The following is a 24,053-nucleotide window of genomic DNA, read 5'->3' on the forward strand; positions in this document are numbered from 1 at the left end:
AGGATATTGATGCAATGTTTAGCAGGTTTTCAGAGAGGTTAAGAACTAGCTAAACATTGACATTTGCACATCTCATGGATACTTTTAGACAATGTGAGGAGTCTTCTCCAACACCATTTTTGGTAACGGAAGTCCCTGATTTCAAGAGCTATGTTGATGGATGCCTATGCGATGGGCAAGATGCTTTAGTGGGACACTCAAAGCCTCTCCAATTTCGGTTCTTTATGCGAAATGAAGTTCCTATCATGCAATATAAAGTGCATCCACGATCGTTAGATTGGCAACCAAGTGAAGGTGGCATTGAGTTGTGGAAGAGACATCCGGATGGTCATCCAATGCTACTAAGTGGAGAGCCACCTTGTGTACCCATGTTCGAGTATGTGAAGGATTACTCACATGTGATAATTCGTATCAAGGAGTATGTACACTTTTGGGAAAAATGGGCACACCTGCAAGGTCCAGAAGCATCTTTCACAAAGTTTTACAAGCCGGTAGTGAAGTACTGGAAGAACATGATTGATGAGCTTCATAAACCAAACAATAGTGTAGAGGGCATGTACGAGAGATTTTGGCCAAAGACGCAACATATTGATTGTGTGCAAGTAGTTGATAATGAAAACGATGAGTTTCAAGGAATTGAAGAGTTGAATGATCACTATTGTGGACCTCAAAGGAAAAAGCCAAAACAATTATTTGATCTAATGGTTGATGTACAAAAAGAACACTTTCTTTTGGTCCGACCAGCAGAAAAAATTTACCCAATTTGGCTAGGCATTGCTCAAACTGATGTACAAAAGGATAATAAATCTAAAAATTTCAAGAAGGTTTTCATACAATATTGGGCACCTATATGCAAAAGACGCAATGCACAAATTGAGGAGGCGTATGCAGATTGTTGGAACAAGATTTGAATGTGAATAAAGGTGATCCTCCACGTTGGGAATCTGTTGATGCTATTGTATGGTCATGGATTCCAAAAGGTAACCTCTCAAAGAAGGTTTCCTCAAAGAGCAGCAACCTCCCCATCAAGGTGAAGATACCAACCATTGCACGCAAGCGAGCTTTATCTAGTTTGTCTCATAGTACAGATTCCAACTCTGATGTTGACTCCACAATGGAGTGAAGGTACTTGAAAAGCATGACTTTTTTTTCCTTGCACAATGATAATTTAATTGAATATACTGACAAATATTTGGAAGGTATGACGTTGATCTTTTTTCTTTATCTTTTTTGTTTGTAGACCATTGCTTTGTGGTTGCAAGTTCTGCACACTTGACAAAATATCAAGGACTAGTGTTGCATTCTTACTTTTTCTCCAACTAAGGTAAAATGGTGTTTTTGAACACCACCTTTTTTCGAGAAGAGACAAAAAATGCTTCGTTGAACTCAAACATATGATGTTTTTTTCTCGGCTAATGCAGAACATTCACACTCCAAACTGTGAGTTTCATATACACGGCCAAATCCAGTGAGATAGTCAATGGAGTGCACTCAATGCATTGTAATTGCAACCCCTCAAAAACTACCATGCATTGGTTGAAACCTCAACATTTGAAATTTTATTTATGTTGATGCAAACCATGCACATTTGTGAGATTTGGATGGACTGCCAAATCTATGGGAAAAATCAATGAAAAACATTGAATGTTACATAATTATAACCCCTCAAAAATTCCCAAATTATCAGGATTTTCCCAAATTCTCTAATATGGTGTTAAAGCAGCAACCTCTTCTTCAGGGAAGAGTGTTCTGCTAGCTGTCACTGCAGCCCATGTGATCCCAATTCCTGTATTGACCTTTGGGGTGTTTCCACTAGAAGATGCACCATTCCAAGTGCGAGGGGGTGGAAGTCTTCGAGCCAACATGAACCAGAGCCTCAATCACCAAGACCCATGCAAGTTTTACAAAAACTTTGATGGCTTGCTTCTGTTCCTACTCAAGGCTACATGAGTGGGAATGCTTGAAATTGGTAGTGCTCTATCTATTCCCATGTCCAAACGCTAGTTTGGAATTGGGCATTGCATTGCCCCAGTGGAAACGAAAAAATTAGTCTCCAGTCGGGTATTTCGGGACTACCAAGGCTTCACCCATTGGAATTTCATTTTCACAATAGCTTGCCTACACATTATTGGTTGAACCTGATGCTAGTTATAGAGCTGAGATGCCTTTTGACAGTGTCAAGCACATTAAAGCCATCACGGTGATCCACCAGCGTTGTCCCTGCTTTGGAACGTGCTCTTAAGAGAGAGAGAGAGAGAGAGAGAGAGAGAGAGAGAGCCATCACGGTGACCCACCAGCCTTGTCCCTGCTTTGGAACGTGCTCTTAAGAGAGAGAGAGAGAGAGAAAGAGAGAGAGAGAGAGAGAGAGAGAGAGAGAGGCCCTTAGAAATTGGTTCAAATTTGATTTCATTTCATTTCATGTCATGCAATGCAACGTTGGCTCTTAGATCATCTGCCGGATTTCATGGCTCTTAGGGCTTATATCTTTGATATGCTTTGTGTTGCTCATTTGGGCAACGATGGGGGGAGGTTGATCAACCATTCATGGCATGTTCCAGTCCATTCAATTGACTCTGGAGGGCCTGATGTCGATTGATGCAGGCTGGAGAGTGCTTGGCTGAAGGGCTGGACAATGTGCTTGGTTGAAGCTGGTTGGCTACAAGTCTGGCGTATGGCAGGTGCGAGCTTGAATCAACCTAGGAGCTCTTTCCATAGTCTAGCAATGCGATGCCCAGATGGGCATCGCGCATCGCTACTGAGCAGGTGGTTGTAGAATTTGGGCCACACGCTCTGCTGTGGGAAAGGTGTAGAGGTGCACAGTGAGAACATACAGAGGGATCAGAGGCAGGCAAAGAGCTTCTACACATCGAAGAGCCTGTGCACACGAGTCCCCCAAAGCGCCATTGGTGCGACTACCACACCAAAGATGAATTAGCTCGCGTGAACAAAATCCTGAAATATTTGATGGCTCTGACGGAGCTTGTGGGAGCTGCACAGTTCATTGAATGCTGTCTTGAGAGCCACATGGCAAGTGGTGATTGGGTGGAGACGAAAGCGAGCAGAATGCAGTGAGCTATAGAATGTTGCAAACTGCATTGAAGGCTGTACTGAGAGCCAAATGGCAAGTGGTGATTGGGTGGAGGCAAAATAGAGCACGAGTGCTGAAATCTGTACCTTGGAAAATGGAGGTGCACTAGTGGCCCTCCAAAATTGCATTGAGGTTTGGGCCAAGCTCCTAAACCCACTGGACTCGTGTGCATAGGCTCTCGGCAAGAGACGCACCTGGGTGCTGAGATGAATCCCATGAACCCTCGAGGTGGTCAAATGGGTGGGTGAGCGGCAATGCGATGCATGGCATGCATGGCATGAAATCACGGCGAAGTTGATGAAAATGCCAAGATTTTGTCATGCAACGTCGGCCGGATTTCAATTTGAATTCGGCCGTGATTTCATGCCATGCAATGCAACGTCGGCCGGATTTCATGATCTGTGCCATGTGGAGCCTGGTCTGGCGAAAAGAATGCATTCAATGAAAGCTCGCGAAGTACCACCAACTCTGCCAACGACAGGGACACAAACTTTTATTGCAATCAATCCATCGCTAGAATGACGGCCTGCGCCGCTCGAGGGAAAACAAGGAGTCGTAGGTATCTCGAGCACCTGCAGAAGCAAAGCGGGAAGTAATCACAAGAGCTGCACGTCGCAATCTGACTCCCGAGTGATTCGTGATTGTCGTCTAAAACACAGACACCAAGAGCACGAACAGAAAGGAGGAGTAACCTGAGTACCAAAAGCAATCAAGGAACAATCGCTGGAGATAAGAGACACGCAGAGAGAGTAAGTTTCTAAGCAATCTGTATCGGAGAAGTGGCACGATTGTCTGCTCAAGAAACAATCGCAAAAAATAGAAGACAAGGAGCGAGAGTAGCTTCTTGCTGCACCTCCTGAAGCAATCTGTATCACGATTGTCTGCCCAAGCAATCTGTCTCTGAGACATGGAGAGAGGTTAATGAGTTCCTCTTGCACCTCCAATCTGTTTTTAAGAAGTGTCGTGATTGTCTGCACAAGCTATCAATCCCAGATCGTTCGAGCTCCATCATGCAGCAGCTATGGCTTCTTCCTCTCTTGCTTCCATCCTTGCTCTTCCATTTCTCCTCCTCCTCCTCCTCCTCGCTTTATCAGGATGCCCCCTCCTTGCTCTCCTTCAAACACTCCCTCTCTGACCCCCTCCACTCCCTCTCCGACTGGTCTCCCACCCCCTTCCACCCCTCTCCTTGCTCCTGGACTGGTATCTCCTGCCTCCCTAACTCCTCCCTCGTCTTCTCCATCCGCCTCGTCAACCTTGGCCTCCATGGCTCCCTCGCCAACCTTCCATCTCTCGGTTACTGCTCCCGTTTGCGTATCCTCGATCTCTCCATGAATTTCTTCACTGGGAGCATTCCTGCACAGCTGGGATCACTCGGTGGCAACTTGCGTTACCTCAACCTGTCTCGGAACAGTCTCATCGGTGCGATTCCTTTCTCCATTGGATCGCTTGCGGGTCTTCGCACTTTGGACCTGGAGGGAAATGGGATCGATGGGAGCATCCCCAGCTCCATTGGCAATTGCTCGCACTTGCTGAATCTATGCCTGGCCAGGAATAATCTGAGTGGGTCAATTGCATATTCACTTGGACAGGTCTCTGCGATGCAATTTCTTGATTTCAGCCACAATGCTTTAAGTGGCGACATGACTTCCAATTCGATAGCAAATTTGACAAACTTATTGTATTTAGATTTCTCGAACAACCAGCTCCGTGGAAGCATTCCTTATACTTTCGGTAGAATTGCCAGACTGAAATTCCTCTCACTTGGAAACAACAACCTAACAGGCACCATCCCTCAGTCCTTGGCAAATTGTTCCCAGTTGACACAATTGCTCCTCTACAATAATCTGCTGAATGATGTTGTGCCCTCTGATTTTGGAGGCCTTCAGCGTCTACAAAGGCTATCGCTGGCAAGCAATAGGTTGACGGGAACCATCCCACAAACACTGGCAAATTGTTCTGTGCTCGTTGTTTTGATTCTTGAGACTAACAGCATTGAAGGCGCGCTTCCTCTTCAGCTGGGCTCGCTGAGTAGGTTGAAATGGCTTGATCTTGGAAACAACCTTTTAAGCGGTTCTGTGCCCACGGAATTCAGCAATCTCTCGAGTCTAGAAACACTCTATTTGAACGTCAATAAAATATCAGGTACCTTGCCGAACTGGTTGGGCGGCTTATCGTCTCTGCTAACGTTGGATTTAGCCACAAACCGATTTACTGGTGCTATACCACCTTCTATGGGGAATTCTACAAGCCTCCGGTTGATTCACTTGCCGATTAATGCGCTAACTGGAAAGCTGCCTGCTGCTTTGGGCGGGATAACAGGATTACAACAACTTGTAGTAGGTGAGAACGCTTTGAGTGGAAGCATACCAAAGTGGCTTGGAAATTGCAGTAGCCTCACTTTACTAGATTTTGGCTGGAATTTCTTCAGTGGTACCATACCCTTGGACTTAGGACATCTTACACGTCTTCAATTCCTAAGCTTTTACAACAATAGCATGAGAGGAGAAATACCAGCAGTCATCGGAAACCTGTCCGAGCTTTCCGAGCTTCAATTTGAGCAGAATGCTTTTTCAGGTGCCATTCCTTTCGAGCTTGGCAGGCTTCAGAAACTTCAGTGGTTATTTACATGGGAAAATAGACTAGATGGGACCATTCCAGCTTCTTTAGGCAACTGCTCTGCGATGACCGACTTAGAGCTGAACGCCAATCATCTGACAGGCAGCATACCAACGTCTATAGGCAAGCTTACCAACCTCCTTTATCTCAATCTGGACCGAAACAAGCTCACTGGCAATGTGCCAGCAGAACTCGGCAATCTTACACAGCTGCTACAGCTCACCATCTGGAGCAATGAGCTCGGTGGTAGTATTCCATCGTCACTTAGTAACCTTAGATCAATTGCAATTATGTCTTTATTTGGAAACCAAATAAGCGGTCCAATACCTTCTAAGCTGCGTCTGTGTCGCAAACTGAATGAGCTGCGTCTGAATGATAACCTGCTTGATGGACAAATTCCATCTAAACTTGGCATGTTGCAAAGTCTTGAAATTCTGCACTTACACAATAATCGTCTTACTGGACCCATACCTGGTTCCTTGGGAGCCCTTGCTGGATTGCAGAGTCTATCATTATCAAGCAACCGTCTCATAGGAAATATTCCTTTTAGTCTGGGGGGCCTTAGAAGTCTCCAATTCAATTTAAGCTTGTCTCAGAATCTGCTAACGGGAACGATTCCTTCTGATCTTGGAGGTCTGCAAATGGTGCAAATAATAGACTTGTCATCAAACTTCCTCTCAGGGAAGATACCAGATGCTCTTGGTGGATGTGCTGAACTCCAGGGTTTAAACCTATCCTTCAACAGATTTGTTCAAGCGATTCCTGCAACCTTGGGGTCCCTGAAAAGTCTTATATGGCTAGATATGTCGGTAAATTTTCTTACAGGAGGGATTCCAGACTCACTCACAAGATTGCAATTCTTGAGGTTTCTCAATGTTTCATGTAATGATTTGTCGGGAAACATTCCAAATACAGGAGTCTTTCAAAAGCTCCCGGCAAGTTCATTTTATGCTAACCCAAGGCTATGTGGCGCTGTTTTGCACAGTGTCTGTCCAAGTGCTCCTCGTTCTACTCAGTCATCTTATCATGTTTGGGTTCTTTCCATTTTTCTGCCCATAAGTGCTTCACTTGCGACAGTATGTCTCCTCTACTGGTGGTTGTTCCGTGTTTCCAAATCCAGAACAGATGTTCCCACAGTTGTTTGCAATTTTGTTGAGACAGGAATTGCAACAGAAGCAGATTTGCTGGTATTAACAGATAGCTTCAATGATAAAAGGATTATAGGGACTGGAAGTGTAGGTACTGTCTACATGGGAATCTTAAGTAATGGCATGCCTGTGGCAGTCAAGAGAATAAGAGTAGACTACAAAGACAGTTTTACCAGAGAGTGTCAAACATTAGGCACAGTCAGGCATAGGAACTTGGTCAGAATTTTGACTTGTTTGTCAGGTCCTAATTTCATGGCCTTGGTCTTGGATCTTATGCCAAATGGAAGCCTAGAAATGCTCCTGCACGAGGGTGAGATTTGCCCATTGACATGGAGTATGCGTCTCTCCATTGCACTTGATGTTGCCTATGCTTTGGAGTATTTGCATCATAATTGTGGCACCTTCTGTGGTCAGCAGATTGTGCATTGTGATCTGAAGCCCAGCAACATCCTCCTAGATGAGGATTTTGTAGCCCATGTAAGTGATTTTGGAATTGCACGATTAATCAACCCAGGCATTGATGGAAAAGAACTCAGCACACTTTTGGAAGGAACGATTGGATATCTCGCTCCTGGTAAACTTACTCTACCTGATTGGATAAAGTTGTGATATTGCTTTGAATTTTATCTTTGCTGGTTATTTCTTCTTTTGAGATTTCAAGATAATTACGAAGGTGGAATGATATGGGTATTAAACTCTTCAAACGGGAATTGTGTGGGTCTTAGCTGATGGATCAATAACTTTCTGAATGGGCAGAATACGCATCATTTGCAGCCGTGAACTCCAAGGCGGATGTGTACAGTTATGGTGTCGTGCTTCTAGAAATGCTGACGAAAATCCGCCCAACTAATGAGTTCAATTGTCATGGATTGGGTTTGCCAAAATGGGTGCGTTCTACATTCCCTGATAAAGGTCTCCAGCTGTTGGATGGGTCTTTGCTAGGAAAGGATACGAGAGTAGAACAAGACAAAGAGCAGATGCTTGCAGTTATGAGTCTAGCTTTAGATTGCACACAAGACTCTCGGGATGATCGTCCAAGTATGGAAGATGTTGTCAGGATTTTAGAAAAAATTAAGTCGGCTCTGTGATTAATCTACAATGGAGCTAAGTCTGGGTGTCATAGAAAATATCAATGCTCATCAATAACAATATTGCAAAGTTCCTCTCATGGAGGATACCAGATGCTCTTGGTGGATGTTCTAAAGTCCAGGGTTTAAACGTATCCTTCAACAGATTTGTTCAAGCGCAACCTTGGGGTCCCTGAAAAGTCCTATATGGCTAGATATGTCAGTAAATTTTCTTACAGGAGGGATTCCAGACTCACTCACAAGCTTGCAATTCTTGAGGTTTCTCAATGTTTCATGTAACGATTTGTCGGGAATCATCCCAAATTCTGGAGTCTTCTTAAAGTTCACAGCAAGCTCATTTTGTACTAACCCAAGGCTATTTGGTGCTGTTTTGCACAAAGCCTGTCCAAGTGCTCCTCAAATCCTACTCAGTCATCTTATCATGTCTGGGTTCTCTTCATTTTTCTTCCCTTAAGTGCTTCCCTTGCCACAATATGTCTCCTCTACTGGTGGTTGTTCGGTGTTTCCAAATCGAGGACAGATGTTCCAACAGTTGTTTGCAGATTTTTCGAGGCAGGAATTGCAAGAGATGCAGATTTACTGGTAGCAACAGATAGCTTCAATGATAAAAGGACCATAGGGACTCGAAGTGTAGGTACTTTCTAGAAGGGAAACTTAACTGATGGCATGCCTGTGGCAGTCAAGAGAATAAGAGTAGACTACAAAGACAGTTTTACAAGAGAATGCCAAATATTAGGCACTGTCAGGTATAGGTACTTGGTCAGAATTTCAACTTGTTTGTCAGGTCCTAATGTCATGGCGTTGGCCTTGGATCTTATGCCAAATGGAAGCCTAGAAATGCTCCTGCACGAGGGTGAGATTTACCCATTGACATGGAGTATGTGTCTATTGATTGCACTTGACGTTACCTATGCTTTGGAGTATTTGCATCATAATTGTGGCTCCTACTGTGGCCAGCATATTTGCCTTGTGATCTGAATCCCTGAACATCCTACTACATGAGGATTTTGTAGCCATGTAAGTGATTTTGGCATTGCACTATTACTCAGGCAGTGATGGACATGAACTCAGCACACTTTTGGAGGGAACCATTGCATATCTAGATCCTGGTAAAGTTACTCTGGCCAATTGAATAACACTATGGAAAGATGTGATATTGCTTTGGATGCTATCTTTGATGGTTATTTCTTCTTTTGAGATGTCCAAAAACTTGCAAAAGTGGAATGATGAGGAGTGTGAAACTCTTCAAAAGGTAATTGTGTGGTCATAGCTGACAGGTCAATAATGTTCTCAATTGGCAGAATACGCATCATTTGCGGCAGTGAATTCCAAGGAAGATGTGTAAGGTTATGGTCATACTTCTAAAAATGCACTCGACATGATCATGACTCAGAGCCAGTGACTCGACAGCTCAGATAGAGGGTTGACACATAGATTACACTTGGGGATATCCCCTCTTTGTTTAGAGTTGGAGCCCGGCCGACAAGGGATTATTGTAGCCCTTGTTAGGCACAGAGCTACGACCATGAGACATCACAGGGCCACACCCGTGATCAGCAGACAATACTCTATCGCCGATTTCATGCCTCCATTGCCCCATCCACCTTGATGTCTTGATGATGATGATGATGATGAGATTGATATGTAGTCGACCACTGACATGACTATGTTTTACTTAGTACTATCATTTTGCATTTTTTGCATTCTACATTGGTGTGGATGCTTGTTTAGTAGCTCCACCCTCACAGCTCGTTTATACCAGGCTATTCTCATAGACCCATTGGTCTTCCGAAGACTGTGTAACCGCCACCTCAGCCCGATTGCCTCGTATGCGGAACCACCTACTCCCAAGCTAAGGGTACAATTGTATGTTGACATCGATCTCCTCATGTCTGGATCTTCTCAACTATTAGACTCAGTCGACCTGCAAAGAGTGACTCTGTCCTTTGATCCTCCTTTGGTGTCATCAACCAGATCACTATTCTTTGTATGCTGTTGCTGCTGCAAGGTCTGCAATCCTACCTACCAAGGCGCGAGGCAATTATCCATTCACAAGGATCATCTATGATATGTTGGGCGCTCGGGTCCATATGCTAGCAGTCCTCTGACCCACAAGTCTTTGGCAACTCATGAACAAGAACAGGGAACCCCCTCTGGGTCTGCCATACTAGTACTCTCTGACTGGTGGTCTACATGGGTCTACATGAGTCAACAGAACTTACTCCAGTGGTCTCGTAGCCCTCTTGTGAAAAGACGCCATATGCTCATGCTCACATGTTCAGTATTGCAATGTCCCTGCCTACTGCCATCATCTGCCAAGCCATCCACCATCTAGTGCTGGAAAGCTTGTTGCAGCACATCCTCATCCATTTGCCATTGAAGGAGTGTTGAGATACTATAAATCCCATTCTCCACTCTTTCTTCCCATACAACCTGGCCTGTTGCTTTGTCCAGGACAATAACGCAATGCTCCTCAAACTCCACTCGCATGCCAATCCTGCATTCGTCATGATCTGACAAAACATGGAGACCAAGGGACAGAGCATAAAGAACCTGGGATGAATGTTGCCCCCTTCTGCCATTGGCAATTATCATCTCAGTATTCCTCCTCTTAGGGAGCCTTACCTTTTGCCCTTCGTTTAGTTCCGTCCTTTCAGCTTTTGGCTAATCAAAGCCTTGAAACCTCTGACCTGTGGAGTTTTCCGAAACCGCTCCTCCTGATCCAAGATTATTGGCACAAGCTCCTCCCACGTGATGGGTGCTGAGCCTTCCGCTCATGATCAACGATGAATAGAAGACTGAATACCTCTATGACAAATGAGATAGCAGGGTGATGGCCATGTCCTCCGAGGAGATATTTTTCCATACTTGAAAAACCTTTCTGCTGCCCTGCATGGAAGAAGATGTTGCAAGGCTCAACACTTTACGAAATCCCTCTTCATAGGCAAGACTCGATTGTACAATGACCCATATCCCTCGTGCCATCATCATATGCTTGATGTGGCTAATCACTTGGGGTGTACAATTGAGAAAGATAAAGGAACCCACGGGCATTGATTGGGTCTGGACCCACATCCTCATCTGGATCTGGCTGTGGAAAAAGAATCATGACAAACTCAGCCAAGTCATAAGACCCCTCTACTTTCTCCAACAACACCATAAAAACTATCCAACAAGGTCTTTCTTTGTCTCCAAGATATCCCACAACCTAGTGCTCTGATACCATGTCGAAATGTGCAGCGGAAAATAAACAGCAAACTGTAATTGGCAAGAGAGAGAGGAGAAGATGAGACAAAGACATGAGATCTGCCTTGAAACCACTAATGTACTATGCAGCTCCAAACCCAGAAGGAAGACAGAGATTACAAGCCCTAAATGGAGGGGGAACGCTGCCCAAACGGAGGCACGTGTATTGCAGAAGATGCCCCACGCGTGGAGGAGGAGATGCTGCACCACAAGCTGCTCATAAACTACCATAGGTGCAGGAGGGATCTCCCCAAGGGATGCTCCCAGGAAGTGCTGAGATTGAGTGAATAGAGTGGGGGAGTTGCCCCTTACGTAGGGAAAGGGCAAGCCCCAGCAGCAGGTTGGCCACTGGCTGGTCGGCCATCTGGGCTTCTACCCGCCCTCTTCTGGCCCCCCTCTGGCCTAGTCTGGCCCCATATGCCTGTCCCTACATTGGCATAACTATTCCCATCTGGCAAACAACCAATTCACAGTCCTCTCCCCTCCGACTACTCTCCTGACATGAGGAAGTCCTCCCATGGGCAGGCACACCCACAACAGAGGCCGTCAGGGGATGAACTCCTCAGAATATTAACATCTCTCTTTCTGTCCCCCCTCCGCCCCCCCCATCCCTTTCTTTTTTCTGGCATATGGCTATCTATTTCTCCTCACCTTTCTTTACTGCTCCCTTGTAGCTCAATAAAAGCATCAGGTCTTTGCGTGGTTCTCTAGTGTAGAATGTTATCAACCTTGTAAGAATATTTCTCTCTCTCTCTCTCACACACACACACACACACACACACACACACACGTGTACGCATGCACACATTGCACACACTCGTTTTTTGGGTAAGAAACTATTTCACTAAGAAGAATGCAGTCATAGCTGTCCCAAAACGGAACAGCCAATACTCATAAACTATTCTAGCACACTTCTAACTGTGCCAGAGGCAGGTCTTCAAGAGAATATGCATCTTGGAGAGACCGATGCAAGGATGAATGATACCAAAGGGTGTCCATACAGTCGAATATAGCAGGCATGATATGACTGCCATAGAGCCCAATAACAACACCAGGAAAAAGCGGAGCATAGTCTGGCCGAGAGGCATATCTCCCAAATAACCAAAACTGCCTGCCAAAAGTAATCCCAGGAAAACGAGCATGAGGATCCATCCTTAACCTGAGAAGAAAATCACGAGTTGTAGGACAGGTCCACAAAAGATGCAGCGCAGTCTCCCTCAGATCAAATATGTAGGGGAGGCCGAGGAAGTGATATGCCGGGCAGCTAATAGAGATCCCACTGTAGCAAACAACGCCACAAGAAAATCCACTGGTTGAGAGGAAGTTTACTGCTCCAGATGTACTGTAGACAAGCCTCCCACTATGTAAGAGACTTGTCAAGATGCCAAAAATGATTCCCATGCTATTAGATCTATGGCTGTGGAAGTAAGAGATGATAAGATTTCTTGGCAAAAAGATCTGTAAATGAAAAAGGGGCGTAACCTGGAAGTGCCCGATCAAACTTCCGATCCGACAAAGGAAGAGTAGTAAACCTTTGAAAAGGCTGCAGCATAGTAGTGTGAATGTGCCAAATAGACTTGTGTTGCAAACCTAAACTACTGTCTCCTTACCTGAGGAAAAGAGAGATTGCAGTCTGGCGGATCATCCACCACATCATCCACTGTAGAGACACCCAAAGATGCAAGAAATATGCCTTTCTAGGCTGAAGATGGACTAAATGGCGAATAAACACCCGGATTCAATGAATGCCCTGCAAACGGAGGGAATATTGCCCAGATTTGGATGGCAACCCCACCAATGCAAATAAGCCAAAAGCTACCACCAATCATGAATCAGGTGAGGAAAAAGGACAGGTAGGAACACGGCCATGCAAGTGGATAAAATTGCATCAGAGATAATAGGAATCCAATGACTGAAAGCATCTATCGAAGAGTCTATCTGAAGCCTCCTGCCAATCCGTGCCAATCCGTGTTGTGTAAGGAAAGAAGGGCACCTCGTCCACCAGGTTAGCAAGGCCGCCCCTGGAGGGCCATAACCACTCTCATGGATCCCACTCAACCTCGCTCAAGGGCCTACCCTCCCAAAGCCAGATGCGCCATCTGGGGGCATCTTGCTCTAGGACACTGGGAGGATCAATGTGCCACTCCTTCCCCAAACGTCCAACCACTCTGATCATCTGCCAATGGATCCCATCCAGACTCCCATCCATCTTTGGGCCTCTCTTAATGAGTGCCTGGAGTAGGCATCCAAGTCCTACACGGAAAAACCCTGCCTGCTTGTTGGCTCGCTGCATCATCATCCTCCAGGGGACACCAATCCGAGAGAATTGACCCAACCATCTGTTGTCCATCCACACGCGAAGTCCATCCCACCAGGACTTAGGGATGGCTAGGTCAATCTCTCTCATCCGCCGCTGCTGTGCCCCTCGCAAATGCGCTAAGGCACCAAGCCTCTCCTCTGCCTCCATGGGTAATTTGCTCCATTTGCCAAAGGAGCCGGCCAGTCCACTGTCCCACTGTGCCCAACCAATGTGAGTCCGTTGCTCGGAGCATATGCCCATCCTGATCCCTGATCTCCGGGTGCTAAACAAGGGGCTGATGCTCTAACTCCTCTCTACATCAAGAGCATGAATGAGACTATGGAGGCTCCTCAGACTATGGACGCTAAGCTCTACTAGACCCTATGGAGGCTCCTCATCAAGGGCTCCTCAGCAAGGGGGAACCCTTCCCCGTAAGGGGGGCCTCTGAGAAGATGCATCTGTGTGAATGCTACCACTCCCCTTGAGAGTCCTCATTGTAACAGGATCTTCCAAGGCTCTACACCTAGGGTGAGGCCGCGCACAACCAACTTGCCCAAGAGTGCTCTGCTTTGCATCTCCGAATCAATGTTACCCAAGCCTCCTAATGCCTACGGCATGATCATCGTCCAAGCAACTCGGGCTCTAGTATTCCTGGTGCGGTCCGATCCTACCCAAAGGAAGTTTCGAACCAATTGTCGGAGCTACGCAATGCACCCTTTGTGAAAACACCAGCAGGAGGTGACATACCCGCTCGTGGCAAGAAAGACCTGGTTTGCTACTAAGGCACGGCCCGATAGGGAGACTTTGGCCGAGCTCCAATAGAGAAGATTGCACGCCGAACACTCTTGAGGATTGGGCGATTTGCTGCTCTGCTGTAATATCAATACCCACTTGGCATCTGAGGTATCTCGCTGTCTAGCCCTGCGGTATCCAGTGGAAGCCAAAGTTGGTCCCCCGCTCTCAAATCTCTTGTGTCTTCTCAGAGCCCGCGAAGAAACCTATGGATTTTGTCCAATTGATCCATGCACCCAAGGCCTCACTGTAGATAGCCAGGGCTCCCCTGACTCTTTTCAAGCTCGTTGTGGTGCCCTCTACATACAAGGCCGTGTCATCTGCAAACTCATAGTCTAGCAACTCCTCTGATTGGGAGCCTCAACCCTATGAGGTCTACCACCTGTGATCTCAAGTAGTAGCCCAAAGCCTCCGCAAAAAACAAGAAGAGCAAGGGAGCGAGGGGGAAGCCTTGGCAACCCGAGCGAGAGAGAGGAAAGGCCTCGCCCGTGTGTCCATCGATAAGCATCTGACTAGAGGTCCCTGGATAAAGCACAGAAACTCCTTTGATCCATCTGTCTGAGAAACCAAATCTCCACATAGTACCCTCCAGGAAGAACCACTCCACCCTATGGTAGCCTTCTCAAAATCCAAGAGAAGCATGGCCAAAAGCTATGACTCCTTGGACCAATCCACTGCCTCCCAGAACGTCAAGATGTTGTCTAAGATGCTACGCTCCTGAACGAGAACCCGGTCTGAGTGTCGTGGATGATGTCAGTAAGATGGGGCGGTAACCACAAACTCAAGACCTTGGCAAGGATCTTGTATGCAATATCAAGCAAAGTGATTGATCTCCACTACCGAATGTCAAGCAAAGTGATCGATCTTGTATGCAGTGTCAAGCAAAATGATCGATCTTGTATGCAGTATCAAGCAAAGTGATCGGTCTCCACTACCGGATGTCTGACATATCTTCCCCTTTCGGGATCAAACAAATCCACCCCCTGCTCAGGGACTGAGGAATGGATCCCATGGCGAAGATCTCCTGGTAGGTCAGGCAGAAAGGGGTGGAGATGATCCCCTAGAAGTTCTGGAAGAAGGATGGAGTCAAGCCATCCTCACCAAGATACTTTTGGATCTGGAGAGCCTTGAGGGCTTCCCAAAGCTCCTCACCCATGAAAGGCTCCTCTAGACTCCTGCACAAATCCTGCAAGACTACCATCGGAACGTGGTCCCAAACTAACTCACATGCCACAAGACAAGCTAGAGTCATCCTGTCCGTCTGAAAGAGCCACCTGTAAAAACTTGTGGTCAGGTCTAAAATCTCCCGCGGATCAGTGTGCATGATGCCCTGTGGATCCCGTAGATGTTGCAACTGCGTGCCTGCCAATCGTGGCCCAGTGGTCTGAAAGAATTGTTGTCATCCTATCCCCTAGCTGTACACATCGGGCTCGGGAGGAGTGGTAGGAGAACTCATCCCGCCTAATCTCCCTGCCCTGAAGGTCAAGGTGCACGCTCTCAAACCTGCCACTAAGCCACTAGGATCCTAGGTCCTTCTCCTTGAGCCTCTCTATGGAGGCGAGGTCTCTCTACAGTGCCTGCTCATGCTCCTGAAGAGTTCTCCATCTAAGGGCATGAGCCTGCAACTCCTCACTGCTCCTCTGGATCGCATTGGCCACCCACAAAGCCCATCCCTCTCAAGGTGCCGTCTCTGACTACTGCCAAATCTCTGCCATGACTTGTTGAATCTCCCCATCCTACCTGGAATGCGGACCCCTTTTGGGGAAGACCTCGGATGGGCTGCTCTAAGTGGAGTACTGCTTGAGAGTGGTCTGACATCATGGTGCCTCCCAAAATCCTAGTATATCCACCTCTGTGTAGTGTTTAGTCCCCAACATAAAAGCACTCTAGCCTCTTAAGTAGTCCATCATGTCTCCTCTATCCGAAAGAGAAGAGGAGGCTGCCAGGTATCTTGCTGAACTCTGGCTCTCATCTCACGGGTCTCTGCCACTAATCATGAAGATGAAATGCTCCAAGGTGTTCCACTCTACTGCTGCTGGCATCTCAGAGAAAGAGGCATCACCCTGCTTGTCATCCCCAAACTTAAGGTTGTTGAAGTCTCCTCCAACGATCCAAGAGTCTACATCCGAAAGACACTCTGTCAACCTCCTCCAAAAGGCCGGACGGTTTTGTCTGCACGTTAGGGCATATACATTTAGGATCCCAATCCTGGACTCTCCCATCCTGAATCCCATCCAAACTACCCATCCTGGGATGAGCTCGCCCTAGTCATAAACTTCGGCAGCCACTGTTTGTGAGACCGAGATGCAGACCCCTCTGCTCCATCCTACTGCAGTGGACTACACCTCCGAGCCTCTCCCATAGGAGGTGGTGTCGCTGTCTAATGTTTGATGCTGAGAACTTTATGCTCTTGAATCAAAAGGATGTCCACTGCTCGCCCTACCACTGCCCTCTGGAGCTCCTGCTGAAGGATCACGTACTGTGGTTGACTACGAGCATGGTCATAGAGCCCGTGCACATTCCAACTCACTATGCTCCAGCTCATGAGGATAGGGATGTAGAAAACAAGGCTTTCCTGTGAGTGGGTGCCTGTTCCAGAAAGATTGCCTTATGTGACTTTACCGTGGGTTTGGAGGGTGAGTAGTTTGTGTCTGTACGACGTCGGCGTACTAGGGTGGACACTGGATCAATGCCAATCTTTTGTGCCCACTTCATCATGAAGGAGACTTCCATCCCGAACAACTCCGCACACTTTCGGAGTGGCCAGTAGTATGCCTAATCAACCTTTTCCTCAAGCGGCACTCTGATAACTCCTACCGCCAAACCACACATCGGCTTCTCTGGCATGAGCATAGCTGAAAATTCATCTCAGCACCATGGGCATGCTAAAGGTCCAATCCCTGTGGCCCCATCCACTCATCCATCATGCGTGAAATCTGGTCTCCCAGTGTAGCATCAAACATCACAGGGGACCACTTCTCCAACCCTGTGGAGGCAAACTGGAATCTCCAAACTGGGTGTGTCTGGGAGCCCACTACACTGATTGAACCCCATTTCCAAGGCTGCAAGATCACAAGCGTTACCTCCAGGGGTAGAGGGTAAGAGTCTAAAATCTCTAGATAATTTCAGGGTCCCAATCTCGAGAAGTCCCGCGGCGGTAAGGGATGCCCAGGCTGGAAATTAGGAGCTACTGACCGGAAGGACGAGCCCCTTCGCTCTATCTCCCCCCTTGAATGGAGAGAGGGGATGGGATGCTACGATGAGGAAGCAGAAGGGGCTGTATTACCCTTGCTCATTGGTAGGGAGTTGAGGTAGGGGAGGGGGGAGGCTGAAGAACCTGCTAAGGAGGTGGAGGGGGGAGTGGAGGGGGAGGGGGAGGGAGGGGGATGGGTGGTGAGGGTGACCATAGCAGGAGGGGAGAGGGGGGGGGAGGGGGTGGGGGGAACCCAGGAGGAAGGAGGGGGGAGTAGAGAGGGAGAGGGATTTGCGGGGGAGGGGGGCGACCATAGGCCCCCTACTGATCAAGATCGCCAGGGCTCTGAATTTGCTCCTCCTCAACTGTTGCCAAACTAACATCTGCAGCTTCCACTATCGCAACATCAAGAGCTCCTGGGGCTCGCTGTTGATACAGGGGTGAATGCGGACGCCACCATCTCGGGAGGATCACCTGGCTGAGCAGTAGCCCTTGTCACTGGGGGGGTCGGTCTCCACATATGGGCTCCTAGTGCTCCTCCTCTTTAAGTGCCTCTCTCTCTCTCTCTCTCTCTCTCTCTCTCTCTCTCTCTCTCTCTCTCTCTCTCTCTCTCTCTCTCTCTCTGCATCTAGCCCTTTGCCTGTGGCGCTTTCGATCCTGTTTGCTTGGTTTCTTTTTCTTTTTAACCTGGGTCTAGTCCCCTTCTGAAGGGGTCACCCAAGGGGTTTGAGATCCTACTGCTCCTATCTGGGGGGGTGTTGGGCTCTGGCCTTGCTCTGCAGGGGTGGGAGCTTGGCCTTAGCCACCACTGGGACAATCAAGGTAACCCAGAAATCTCCACTCGCTGGTGGAGTTTACCTCCTTTAAGTGTCTCTAGGAGGATCAACTTTGGGAGGGACTCTGGGCTCTCCACCATCAGTCTAAGCTTGGGGACCCCGTCATCTGCTACCACTGATGTAGCTGAATCTAGTGGAGACTCCAGCATAGTGTCAAATGCTCGATAAATGGAGGGGAGAATGGCTCTGTACTCCTTTGGGAGCCCGAAGAAGCAAAGCGTAGTCAAAAAATGGGGAACATGGTGTGTCGTGTCCATGTCCTTCACTGTAAAGCCATGGTACCAAGGAAAGAGGTGCACCAAATGCGGGCCAAGGAGGATGGGGCTCTGCTCCAAAAGTGTCATGGCAGTATCTGGGGAGCTCAATTGGATGAGGAAGACACCTCTTCCATAGATGGTGACCTCCTGATTGTGGTCACCCTCTAGTGCCAAGCTTGCCTGAATCTCCTTGTGGGTGTGAGGCCCACAATGCTGCCCATGATCGCCTTGTCTTGGAGGGACTAAACTACTTGCTGTACTTATTGCTTGTCGGTTGGGGAAAGGACCTTAAAATGGCTGTGGGATTCGACTGGCCAGACCAAGGGTCACCACCAGGATTTTCTTTCTTCGAACATGCACAAATGCTCCTGCTACAGGGAGGGAAAAGATAAAAAGGTGGGGTGAGGTAGAGAGATGTCAGAGGAGGTAGAGAAGAGCAGAAGAGGACAGGCTGAGGGAAGGAGCGAGATGCGGGGAAGGAGACGGGAAAGGGGCAGAGGGGCGGTGGGGTATGGTAGGGAAGAGGGGGAAAAGAGACAGGGGGAAAGAAGTGGAGAAGGCGGGGAGGAGGAGGCAAGGAAGGTGAAGAGGTGGAGAAGGCGAGGAGGAGGAGAAAAGGAAGGTGAAGAGGAGGCAAGGGGGCAGCGGAAGGATGAGGGGGGCGACGAGAGGCAAAGGAGAAGATGGTGGGGGGAGGCCAAAGAGAAGGCAGAGGGAGTGGAAGAGATGGAAGGGGGGGCATAAGAGCAGGCGGAGAGAGGAGATAGGAGGTGGAGGAGATGGCGGGAAGGAGGCTAAGGAGAAGCCAGAGGGTAGGAGAGATGGCGGGGGGGGCATAAGAGATGGTAGTAGGGGGGAGGAGATGACGGGGGGGAGGCGGAGGAGGGTGGGGGGAGTGTTCAGAGTGTCTTCATGTAAATAAAAAACACAAACACATCTCCACTCTTGACAACAAGGTGCCACTAGTCAAAGTATAGTCGGAAAGTAATCGGACTACAAAAGACTATCACGAGATATAAAAAAAGACAGAGAGGAAATTTTCCAAAAGGTTAAAATCATTTGCTTCTTCAAGCTGGTCTCTGCTAGCTACTGCTGTTCTTAGCTCCTTGTTTAATCCTTTGCAAAAGTAGTCTCCCAGTGCTCCTGGGTAGGTCTTTGATTTGTTGTTAGCCTTCTGTTGAGGTTTCTAAACATCTGTGAATAGTCCTCAACCATGAGATCTTTCTGTTTCATTGTTCTCAACTTTTTCAAAATATCCTCTGGTGTTTTCTCTTTTCTAAAACAACTTAAGAAAGCAATCTTCAATTCATGATTGTCCTTTTTATAGAATTCACATGGAACCTTTTGTTGTTGTGGGGGTGGCTTTAGGCTTTGCATCTGGTCTTTAATCATCTTCTCCAACTTGGAGATTTTGTATGCTATCTTTTTTGCTGTGGATTTTTCTTTTAGTTTTTGCTTTTTGTCTTTCTTCTTTTTCTTTGGGTATTCCTCATCATCCTCATCATTTTCTAATGAGTCGTCTTCCTCATCTTTAGTATCTTCCTCTGCTTCACTATCTGTGTCTCTCTCTGAGTCTGTTTTTGAATCTGAGTGACGTTTCTTTTTTATCATCTTGGATTTTGATGATGTACCAAGTCTTCTCTCTGCTCTCTGGGCAACTTCTACCATATTGTTAAAATCATTTGCTCCTCCAAGCTGGTCCCTGCCAGCTACTACAATTCTCAGCTCCTTGTTTAATCCTTTGCAGAAATAGTCTCCCAGTTGCTCCTAGGTAGGTCTTTGATTTGCTGTGAGCCTTCTATTGAGGTTTCTAAACATCTGTGAATAGTCCTCAACCATGAGACCTTTCTGTTTCATTGTTCTCAGCTTTTTCAAAATGTCCTCTGGTGTTTTCTCTTTTCTAAAATGATTTAAGAAAGCAATCTTCAATTCATCATAAGTGTGAAAATGTGCAATACCATACTGCATGAACCAATTCATAACTTTACCATTGAACGTCGCAGCAAATTGCTCCTTCCTGGTATCATCTGGCAGTTGTCCACATATGGACTGACTCCGAGTAGGTACTAGTTGGGAATTTCGAGCATGGCTTAGATTGGCAACTTGAGGAATATCAAAGCGTCTCCTCTATGGCAATCTAGTCTACTCTAATCTAGATCTATACCAATCATCGATCGATGAAAGAACAGCAAATAATTCCTTTTCTTTTGTTCTTTTTAAGTGCTAGGTCAGATGCGTCGATGTAGAGGCAAATGTGCATGAAGGAAGTGGTTTTGACTCACGAGGCCAATAAACAAGGAACCGTGGGGATGCCCACAAGGGACTAGAAATAGATTGGAAAGGTTTCTGTTTCTCAATACATTCCATTGATGTCACCTTTTCGGCAGCCCTTTCCTAGAGAGGCCACTAGGGCAAAGGCTCCTCTAGAGCTCGTTCACACGGACCTCTATGGAAAGATGGAGACGGAAGCTTTGGGTGGTTCCTACTACTTCATGACAGTGATCGACGACTTCAGTAGAAGGATAAGGATATACTTCATGAAGACTAAAGATGAGGCTTTTAGTAAGTTCAAAGAATAGCATGTAATGGTCGAGAAAGAAACGGGAAGGAAGGTGAAGAAGTTGAGATCAGACAGAGGTGGTGAGTTCACATCAAGTGAATTCGAAAGTTAGTGCAAAAGTCATGGGATCAAGAGGCCGAAACCCCCGCCACATACATCACACCAAAATGGAGTAGCAGAGCGCAAGATGCGCATCATCTGTGAAATGGGCAGGAGTATGATGAAAGGGAAAGATTTGCCAAAGTCTTTCTGGGTTGAAGCATGTAACACGGCAGTTTACATTCTGAATTGTAGCTACACGAAGGCTGTGAATGGGATGACTCCATTACAGGCCTTTTCTGGTAAGAAACCTTCAGCTGCACATTTTAGAGTTTTTGGATGTGACTGTTTTGTGCATGTCCCTGATGCTAATAGGACCAAATGGGAACCGAAGAGCTGGAAGTGTATTTTCTTGGGCTAGAGTGAAGAGGCGAAGGGTTACCGTCTCTATAATCCTGTTACCAAGAAGGTAATAGTAAGTCGCGATGTGGTCTTCTCAGAACATCCGCATCAATTGGAGGAGGATGTTTCCTTCCTAGACAACTAGGACCAGGATATCCATCCAGTACAACCACCAACAACAGACTGAACTCCCCCAATGGTGCTTGGGAGGATTCAAGATAGAGAAGAGGAAGAAGAGCCTGCAGAACCACAACGGCAACGGCCATTCCTGAAGTGGGTAAAGTAGCTTTTGGACGGCAGAGAACCTCTAGCCATTGAGGAGGAACCAGCCAAACACGGCCGATCCAAGAGATTAGAGGAGCAAAGAAGGGCGCAGGAACACTTGGTCAACTACGCTTTGATGACAGAGGTGATCCGTGCTGAAGAACGCAAGTGTCTTGAAGAGTCACAGGGTGATGATAGGTGGATGGAGGCTATGCTGTCGGAGTATGGCTCCATAATGAAGAACAACACTTGGGACCTTGTGGATCGACCACCAAAACACAAGGTAATCGGCACCAAGTGGGTATACAAGACCAAGTACAAGTCCGACGGTATGTTGGATAAGTACAAGGCTCGGCTCATGGCAAAAGGATTTGCACAGGTACATGGTTTTGATTATCAGGATACTTTTGCTTCCACAGCTCGACTAACTATAATTCGTAGTGTTTTGGCCTTAGTAGCATAGGAAAGTTGGCCCGTATTTCAGATGGATGTAAAATCCACCTTTCTGAATGGAGATCTCGAGGAGGAGGTATACGTGGAACAACCACCAAGTTTTGTGATCCCCAGTTCAGAAGGTAAAGTCTGTAAACCGTAAGAAGGTACTTTACGGGGCTAAAATAGGCCCCACGAGCATGGTACCAGTGGATTGATGTCTACTTTCTGCAAAATGGGTTTAGGAGGAGCCCATTTGATGCAAATTTGTATATCTACAGAGAAGGAGGCAGGTGTATGACCATGGTCCTTTATGTGGATGACCTTGTCATAACAGGGAACCATGAAGAGAAGATCTCGTAGACAAAGCAGTTGCTAGGAAGAGAGTTTGAAATGACAGACCTCGGATTGATGCATTTCTGTTTGGGGATTGAAGTTTGGCAAGAGCCAAAACAAATCTTCATCTCATAGCTAAAGTATGCTGGAGAGATACTGAAGGCATTTGGCATGGTTGAGTGCAAGACAGTTGGTACCCCTATGAAGGTTGACGTGAAGCTCTCAAATGAGGATTCATCACCACTGGTGGACGAAGCGAAGTACAGAAGGCTTGTGGGCAGTTTGATTTACTTGTGCAACACGCGGCCGGACATCAGCTTTGCAACTGGTGTACTAAGTAGGTTTTCCAATAAGCCCCGGGAGAACCATTGGAGGGCAGGGATGCGGGTGCTGAAATACATCAAAGGCACACTTGATTATGGCATCACCTATACCAAGGGCAACATCTTGACCAGATTCTGTGACTCGGACTAGGCAGGAGACGTGGACATCAGGAGATCAGTAACAGTTTACTGTTTCTCACTTGGATCTGGAGCTGTGTCATGGGTAAGCAAGAAGCAACCTACAGTTTCTCTTTCTTCTATCGAGGCTGAGTACAAATCATCATGTTTTTCTTCTTGTGAGGAAGTGTGGTTGAGGAGGATTTTAGGGGACATTGGTGCAGTGCAGAACAAGCCTACGCAGCAGTTATCATGTGATAATCAGAGTTGCATTGCAATTGCAAAGAACCCTGTGTTCCATGCTCGCACAAAACACATTGAGATTCAATATCACTTTGTATGCAAGCTCATCATGGGATGGAGAGGTCGACTTGGTGTACTGTCCGACTACAGAGAATGCTGCAGACATCTTCACGAAGGCTCTTGGAAGAGACTTGCTGGAGAGGCATCTTCATCGACTTGGCATTGGGCTGAAAAAGTAAGTTCACTTGCGGGTGGACATTGAGGGGGTGTGTTAGATATCAATGCTCCACTCTCGTGGAACTATGCATGAACCAGCTAACTCTACTTGTAAGCCCCCCCATATGAGGAGAAAGCATTTGAGTAGCTCGGTTATCCGGTAGGTCCTAGTTTGGACACTAGATGGGGGCCATGTGTGGCCTGATGGCTGGACGACTTCAGATAGAGTTGGCACACTGCCAACTAGGCTACATGCAAGTGCGGTAAGGCATCCCATGACTGATCGCAGTGAGGGTAGACGGAGCATTTCCCGAGGTAGCCCACTCTTGGGTTGCGGGGCCCGTTTGGAGCCCCAGATGATCCCGGATGGCTCTGGGCCGAACGGTATCCATAGGTTAGTTGCTCTATTCTCTGCGCCACGGTTCTAACATGTGGTTGGTGGCCTATTTCGAGATCGACCTCCAATCAGCCGTTTTGGGCCGACGGGGTCGGTCTCCCAATTGGGTCTAACCAACTACGACTGGTGGCTATATAAGAGAAAGCCCGTGAAGCCCATAA

At 47.1% G+C, this 24,053-nt stretch overlaps 1 protein-coding gene across 1 annotated transcript; it reads left to right on the plus strand.

Moving 5' to 3' along the window:
* Positions 1–3,717: 3,717 nt before the first annotated feature.
* LOC147880738 (uncharacterized) lies at positions 3,718–9,087 on the plus strand. Its single transcript, XM_087371112.1, has 2 exons — positions 3,718–7,426; positions 7,609–9,087. Exons 1-2 carry the CDS (start codon positions 4,099–4,101, stop codon positions 7,938–7,940), a joined length of 3,660 nt encoding a protein of 1,219 aa, XP_087227238.1. The 5' UTR covers positions 3,718–4,098; the 3' UTR covers positions 7,941–9,087.
* Positions 9,088–24,053: the final 14,966 nt, after the last annotated feature.

This window comes from Dipteris shenzhenensis, chromosome 32 (genome assembly GCF_047967505.1).
Source record: "Dipteris shenzhenensis isolate YYH24624 ecotype China chromosome 32, Dip_SZ_1.0, whole genome shotgun sequence".
In the NCBI taxonomy this organism is placed as follows: Eukaryota; Viridiplantae; Streptophyta; class Polypodiopsida; order Gleicheniales; family Dipteridaceae; genus Dipteris; species Dipteris shenzhenensis.

Coding starts and splice junctions, on each gene's coding strand:
- LOC147880738 (XM_087371112.1), top strand. CDS start 4,099: ATGCAGCAGCTATGGCTTCTTCCTCTCTTGCTTCCATCCTTGCTCTTC. Junction 7,427..7,608: donor GATTGGATATCTCGCTCCTG/GTAAACTTACTC, acceptor CTGAATGGGCAG/AATACGCATCATTTGCAGCC.